The following is a 7,944-nucleotide window of genomic DNA, read 5'->3' as shown; positions in this document are numbered from 1 at the left end:
GCGACCTTCACACTGATCTAATGTTAGACGCATTGTAAAAGTTATCCGTCTTCTAAGGTGAATAGTGGCTGTCATATAAACTTGAATTAAAAGTCTTAAGCTTTGAAATCGTTATTTGATTGAAGCAAAAGTTATGGTGAGCCCTATTTTAAACGAGTAAACGGCTAACTAGTGTTCCACTAACGCAGTTCAATATATAAGCCCCGTAGTTTTCCAGTCTTAAAAAAATGGATGCTGTCAAATCATTCTTTGTTAAACATAACGTATCATGGCATTGACCCGTTAGGTGGCAATTAATTCAAGGGGGCGGACTCTTTTAAGTGGAAATGCACGCAACATAGTTTACATGCTGTAGTAGTTTCACATTGTTTAGTCTTCGCCGGTCGGACAACATGGAGATAGACGAAAACGCTTCAGAAAGGTTCCGTTGGCTTCGCGTCAACTGGAAATGGGGAACTATCAGAAACGTAAAGATTGGAATATTCCTGCGTTTCAACCCGGTGGTGACATTCTTCTCCGCTGCAATCATCTGGTTCTTCGTAATTTGGTGCGCAGTTCAGGCCGATGTCGCTAACCGCGAGATGTCCAAATGGATGTTGTGGATCACAGAGGTGTTCACCTGGATGTACATCGGCACCCAAGATGTGTGGTTTCTGTTTATTATTGTCCTCTACTTCTCCAAGTATGGTAAAATGAAACTCGGAAAACCTGATGACAAACCGGACTTTAATGACCTGACATACTTCACAATGTTGTTTGCTGCCGGTATCGGGATTGGCTTGTTTTACTTCGGAGTGGGTAAGTCTTTTGGCCTGCGGTATAGTTCGTTAAACTTTACTTATTTATCCGCTATTTACAGGGCTGGTAAATGCTTGTATCGAAGAAGCAGGTTTCTACTTGTAATTAAAGGAATGTGAAATCATTTATTAAGTATGTTAATAGTGGTTCCGCTTCATAGAAAATATCCGTGTTTTTACTTTGCCAACTTAACGGTCGATAAAAATACGTACGTGACCCGTGCGTTCAAGATCATGCCATATATGTGTACTCTATGTGATATAAACTTTTGTAACGAAATATGTCTTGCGGTTGGTTTTTTCCTATGTGCGTCATGTCATTAAGCGGAAATTTTTCGTACTCTGAAACAAGGACCCAAGTAATGCTTTCATGCATAACAATCATTTGTTTTTGTTTTCAAAATTTAGGCGCGTTTGACCTTACCCACATGTCTACCTCATGCGACATTGTAGACTCATTGTAGATTAATCTGTTCAGAGTCCATTTTTAAAGTAAAACGAAAGAACAAGTTCTCAATGGCTAAATTTTCTTCAGCATTAGTCGCTTAAATAACCAACCAAGGAATTGCATTTCTAAATCTAAGACATAACAAAAACACGTACAATACAAAGAATAAATTATCAATTCTGTTACGAAGCAAATCAGAATTGCATTTCTAAATCTAAGACATAACAAAAACACAATACAACACAAAGAATAAATTATCAATTCAGTTTCGAAGCAAATCCGAAAGCAGATGAATTAGGTTTGTTGTGAAAGGATTTTAAAAAGAGCATATATATATAACCCGATCGAAATTAAACCGCTTCAAGCTGGTCACAAGTATCTGCTAGGAACACTTCAGCTACAAGCCTCTTGTGCGTCAAATATTGAATCAATGCTCGTAATACCAGAATAATAAACCGGCATATTTATGGGCAAGACAATCACACACACGATCACAGTGGTCACTGAAATGTCAGTATATCTTGATATTTCGACAAACCCTTCCACTTAATACCATGAGCTATGAATAAGGGGCAGTATGGAGAAGTGGCATTTTCGCCTGATCTTCAATTCAATTTGAAGCTGCATCCGATGATTTCAAAGTAAACTGTACTCAAGAGATCAGAATCTTGCGCAAAGTCAACAGGTCACTTTCAATATATCAATATTCTGGCTCCGAAACTTTCAGGACAAACTTTTTTATTTGGAGGTGCTTTCTTCACGTCCAAGTCTCCTTTAGGAATTGAAACACAAAGGAAACTCAACAACTTTGCAATTTTGTCCGGAAAGTCTCGGAGCCATGTTAGAGTTTTGATATATCGAACGTGGCCTATTACCGGGTCTAAACGATAAATGGTTTTCATTCGTTTGGTTACAGTGTATCGATGTGACTTTTAATGACCATGGTATGCGCGACATACAGAACAAACATAAATTTTATTTTTGTTTTCAAATTAAAATTACAATTATAACATGCCCGCGGGTAACTGAGCTAATCTAGGCGGGTCATCTTTACCCGAATTATTTTAAAATATACAACTGGGTACAACTAAATACAACTGAAGGCAACAAGAGAACTAAAGGGACTAAAATTGACGACAATAGAATTGCTGCGTCTTTTCTGTCACTAGCAATTTTTCAATCGGCGACAGTCACGCAGCTTACGCCCTTAATTTTAGTTTTTTTTTATTAGTGAAATTAAATTACCGCACCACTGCGTTTCTACTTGCAATGTCATCGTGATAAGACTGATTTAGTTACTGCTATCTTGACCCTTGCCTTGTTTATCCGTACAGAACGAAACAAATCATTGGTCCGGTTGAAAGTTGGCAGACAGTCAAAAATAAATAATGAGTTAAAGTTCTTGACTTAAATGCCGACAGTTCATGTTCTGCTAAACCAAACAAACTACATGTAAATACGATGTTATTAACGTTTGATAAACCTCTTGGTCAATACCTGTTTGCGGTTAGGCGGTCTTTCCTAAAGAACGTTGAGTTAGTTATGAAAACAATGAGAAGGAAACATAGAGTGAAATGAGGAAGGGATGGTTAACCAAGATCTGGAAGACTGAAAAACAACGCTGAGACGAATTGAAAACTCTAGGCCGAATGTTTAAAAAATGCCATACACCTAAAGCCGGTCGATGTTCTTTTTTGAAAGAAGCAAAGGAGCTCGGTCACGAAATTTTCATCAATTTTGACAACGTGCAAAATTACCTTTAAATTGAAGGAAACCTGAAAATAGTACTTTTCCAAGATAGAAAAACATCAAAGAGATGACAGTAAACGATACAGGAACAAGGATGGTTAAGGATGGAAAAGATTGACATGGATGACAAACGACGAACTTGAAAGATTTAGGGGAAACTTAACTTTTTAAGATGCGCGCACTGTGACGTAGTTCCTTAACAGTTTCCAGCACTTATATTTTGATGGGTCGTTACAACCACTTTTTAGCACTTGAAGCTACAATAATGGTATCTAATAACCACCCGATCATTGGTGAACACGTTGTTATCATTTTCGTGACACAATGTGTTACCATAACAACAGTATGACCTGTTAAAAACACCCATAATAACAGCTTTAGGGGCTTATAATTCAAAAACGGCACAGTGAATTTTTTTTAATGTCATCAAATTTTAATAATCATGATAAGACGCAACTTTTGGCAAAGTTTTAAAAAATCTGTACAGATGTTTTTAAAACTTTGCCAAAGTTGCGTATTATTTGATCACCGTGCCGTGTACATTTTGATAAACAACAAGACCTCTCAACTTACTTGTTTTACGGTCTAGTGTCTTGTATCGCACTAATAGATGACTGCTTCATCATGCAATAACATTATTATTAAACTTACATGGTTCGTTACCTTGCAGCTGAACCTGTATGGCATTATGAACCAGGAGATTATGGAAACCGTTATTGGGGCAGGTAAATATGACTTCTTTTTGCTTCTTTTTTTTTTTTTTTTAATTGTGTCGATCCTGTACACGTACACAGTCACCCACTTGGGCTTTATTCATGTATTATGACATCAGGCAAAAACATTGTCTAATTACAAATTTGTTGACTTCATCCTCCAATAGCCAGTAAAACTTTTAGACTAAAAAACTGGAAAAATCTAAGTGCCATGTTTTTTCTTTAGAGTACAAAAGAACAGGTGGTGAGATTTTTTCAAATAATTAAGTTCTGATTGGCTTATTGCGAATCTGGCTACGGTATGGTACCAAACGGTAGAAGTGGAGGCGCGGGGGCCTCATGGTTAGTGCGCTCGCCTCCGAATCGAGCCCTGGCCAGGGATATTGTGTTGTGTTCTTGGGCAGGACACTTTACTCTCACAACGCCTCTCTCCACCCAGGTGTATAAATTGGTACTGGCGGATTTAATGCTAGGGATGGAGCTAGCCCTGCGATCACCATCGGGGGGGGGGGGGGGGGGGGAAGGGGGTAGAAATACTCCTAGTCGCTTCATGCCCCTGAAACCGGAGATAAGCCGATGCAGGCTTTACTACACTATGGTACCAAACTGTTCTATAGCTGTTTCTCAGTCAGCTCTTCACTTTACTGCATTTTTTCCTATATAGATACAGCGACAATCAACGTGCCCAGGACGCCATCAACTTGACATTGTTTCACTGGGGCGTCCACGGATGGATCGTGTATGTGGTAGTGGGTCTCCTTCTCGCCTTCGTGGGCTACAGAAAAGGCCTTCCTATGACCATCCGCTCCTGTTTCTACCCACTTATTGGTGATAAGATCTACGGCTGGATGGGTGATGCGGTAGACATCTTCTCTGTGGTGTGCACCATGTTTGGTGTGTGTACCAGTCTTGGAGTTGGCTGCATGCAGATCAACAATGGCTTTCATCGTCTCAATCCAGACATTGAAAACAGCGGGACCAACCAAGTCATCATCATTTGGTCAATTACAGCATGCGCCACGGCGTCTGTGGTAAGTGGCTTGAAGGTTGGCATCCGTCGGCTAAGCGAGATCTGCTTCACGCTGGGCATGTTCATCATGCTGATTGGCTTCTTCTACGACAACCCTTGGCATTCATTGAATGTGTACGTACAGAGCATTGGTTACTACTTACAGTGGATCGTGCAACTTGGATTTCACACAGATGCTTTTGCACAACTGGGAAATGCGCCCGATGGCAAGCAGGCGGAGCGATGGATGAATGACTGGACCATCTTCTACTGGGGATGGTGGATCGCCTGGTCTCCGTTTGTGGGCATGTTTATTGCGAAGATTTCCAAGGGAAGAACCATCCGACAGTTCATCAACGGCACAATGACAGCACCGATCCTGTACGCATTCTTGTGGTTTTGCATTTTTGGTGGCCAAGGCTTGAAGATGGAACGAGATGCTGCGGTTGCAAACATAACGTGCGACTCCATAATGGGAGGAAGGGGATCCTTGGCTCCATATAAAGGCCTGTACCGCTTGTCCTGCAGAGGAAAGAACGACATGTGGTTTGATGTCGTGCAGCAGTATGGTGACCTAGGAACGTTCCTCTCTGTTATTTCACTCATGAGTATTATCCTCTATTTCGTCACCAGTTCCGATAGTGGTTCTCTTGTGATCGATTGCCTCTCAGCAAATGGCGACCCGGAACCCCCTGTCGCCCAGCGTGTCTTTTGGGCCCTGACAGAAGGCGCAACAGCTACAGCGCTGCTGAATGCAGGAGGCGAAGAAGGGCTTGTAGCCTTGCAGTCCATGTCAATCGCCTCCGGTGTCCCGTACACTGTACTTCTCTGTTTCATGTGTGTAGCGTTATGGCGTGCTGTGAAGATGGAGGGCGGTGACCTTGATCCACATGGTCCGCAGTTCAGCACCAGTCTTTTGGACGTCCTGAGCAGTCCAACAAAAGGAAGCGTCGGCAAGGTTCTACTAGCCACATTTGCACCTTGGTATTCGATGGGAAATGCTGCCTACAAGATCAGTGGCAAAAACGAGAAACCTCGATGGGTGTACATGTTAATCCTTGCGGTCATGTTTTACCTCTGGATCATTCTGATGGCGGTGGAGCCTGCTGTAGACGCAATTTCCTACGTTGGTTGGGCTATACTGATGGGCTTCTTCGCCTACGCCACATCCATTCGCTATTCCATTCGCTTGAGGTACAATATCTATGGCAACAGCGTGGAGGATTTCTTTGCAGTGATGGTCTTGTACCCGTTTGCAGCCTACCAGATGGAGCACCACATGGATCACGCCTATGACCTGGACCGAACAGACTACCCCATGGTGGAAAAACCAGACAAACCTAATGGTCACCGTGCGAGTGGCGCATACGGGTACAAAGAGGAAACACCAGCCAATGGAAAGGCCTATCACATGGATCACACCTTAAAACTACCAGAGAAAGGACTTCCCCAGTCCGATGGAAATTGGACACCTACGATGTCCCTTCACGACCTGTCCCAGTCTGGGAGTCACTACAACCCAGCCGCTGATGACGATTTATCAATGCGATCTGGAAATTCTTTCTGGTCCAAGACCAATGTCGTTTAATGACACGGACCGTTGCTAACTCATGTTTATTGTGTTCGCTTTTCACTGATTAACTTTTATAATCATTTAATGCATGTGTGTTTGGTCTCCTCCAAGCTCACCAATTTGAATATATAACCATAGCTTAACATAGCTATCCCATACTTTATTGGAATTCCAAACAGTAAGTTCTTGCTTGTAACAGACAAATACGTCAAGAATATTCATGTATTTCTAGTATTTACGGGAACATTTCAGAATAAAACTAAGGGAAAAATTAAGGCGAAATCCGATAGGAAATCGAGCAATTTCGATATTTAGTGGATAAAAACCTGGTACCAGAATAATTTTAGTTATTTCACAGTCATTTTTACGTTTTCTTAAAGCTTAAGATATAAATAGTTGCCTAAAATAACACTGAAAACAGTTTCCCAAGGGAGAAACTCGCGAAAATAAATTTCGAAGTTCTGAGAAATTGTGCAAACACAGGTAAAATATCATCGTCAGTTTCATTTTCACCAGTTCTTTCAAGTGATTCATACGAAGTTCAAATTAATTTCTTTTAAAACAGTCGCACAGAAGTTTCCAATACCATGTAAATAATCTCGGTTCCAAGGTTTTGTCCACTTGTTACTCGAACTTCTGGTGGATTCCTTCTTAAACATTAAGTAACTCGATTACCTGATAAACGAAATTTCATTTCTGAACCTTTTTTTGCCATTAATATACCTATCTTGTCAACTTATATCGAAGCGCTTATTTCAACAGTTATTTAAGCGCGAATTCATAGCTAGCTTCGCTTCTTTAAATTTGACTTCACGATGTCACCATGAACACTGAACACATTTTCCACATTTTCATATTGAAATGTTTCCGTAATTAGAAAAAAATGAAAGGTTAATGTATACGTCTGAATTTTTTCATATAATTTAGGTGTACATATTTCAGTCATGAACTTTTATGTTCTTTTATAACATAACGAATTTGTCACAATAAAGTTTTTAGAGCAGTTCGACAGTTTTTTTTTTCAATTGGCCAACGTAATTTTCTAGACAGTATGGAATTGTATCTGATGCAAGGTATACTTTTTAACCCGTGGAGGGAATATAAATCTTTCGTTTTATAGCGAGGTTACTTACTTATCCTATTTTTCCCGGGGGTCTCCCATATAAAAAGTTGGTGGATGGCAACGCTTAGGAGTATAAGATTTGGGTGTTCATGATGAAACTATTTTGAGCTGTCAAAGTATCTTTCAGGGTGCACTCGAAGAAGTAATGATAAAAGAAATGCTCTTATTTTCTTTTTTAGGCTAGTTTTGGGTCCGTCTCTCGAGTCCGATCTTCTAGCGCAGGCTCCTTTCCTGAACAGCGGCTGGTAATCGAGCCTATTATGTTTTAAGTGCTATTTTTTATTGGTCAAATAAAGCTTGAACCACGTTCAGATTAGGTGTTTATCTATATTAATAGAGATTTTTGATCAGTTACCATTCGGCACAACTGCTTTGGTACGATCGATACCCTGTTAAAATTTTGGTTTTCTTCGTATTCCACATGAAGAAAGTGTGATGGTGTTGAAGATTTGAAAGGAATTCGAAGTATATTTTGAGCCAAAAGTTACTGAAATGATTTACAAACCCTGTTTAACGCGAGCGACCATGAAAA

The 7,944-nt window shown here is 40.4% G+C and overlaps 1 protein-coding gene across 1 annotated transcript; it reads left to right on the top strand.

Annotated features, from left to right (window-relative positions):
- Window positions 1-356: 356 nt before the first annotated feature.
- LOC145468259 (glycine betaine transporter 1-like) lies at window positions 357-7,723 on the top strand. The gene is made up of 3 exons (XM_081451943.1): window positions 357-798; window positions 3,665-3,719; window positions 4,372-7,723. The coding sequence occupies exons 1-3, from the start codon at window positions 393-395 to the stop codon at window positions 6,302-6,304; spliced, it is 2,394 nt and encodes a 797-aa protein (XP_081308069.1). The 5' UTR covers window positions 357-392; the 3' UTR covers window positions 6,305-7,723.
- Window positions 7,724-7,944: the final 221 nt, after the last annotated feature.

This window comes from Orbicella franksi, chromosome 14 (assembly GCF_964199315.1).
Source record: "Orbicella franksi chromosome 14, jaOrbFran1.1, whole genome shotgun sequence".
Taxonomy (NCBI): Eukaryota; Metazoa; Cnidaria; class Anthozoa; order Scleractinia; family Merulinidae; genus Orbicella; species Orbicella franksi.
Note: the sequence above shows the minus strand (reverse complement) of the source record. Positions and strands in the feature narration are given on the sequence as shown.

Excerpts from the sequence above, each read along its gene's own strand:
- LOC145468259 (XM_081451943.1), top strand. The coding sequence starts at position 393 with ATGGAGATAGACGAAAACGCTTCAGAAAGGTTCCGTTGGCTTCGCGTC. Across the intron at positions 799-3,664 it reads CTTGTTTTACTTCGGAGTGG|CTGAACCTGTATGGCATTAT; the intron begins GTAAGTCTTTTG and ends GTTACCTTGCAG. Across the intron at positions 3,720-4,371 it reads GGAAACCGTTATTGGGGCAG|ATACAGCGACAATCAACGTG; the intron begins GTAAATATGACT and ends TTTCCTATATAG.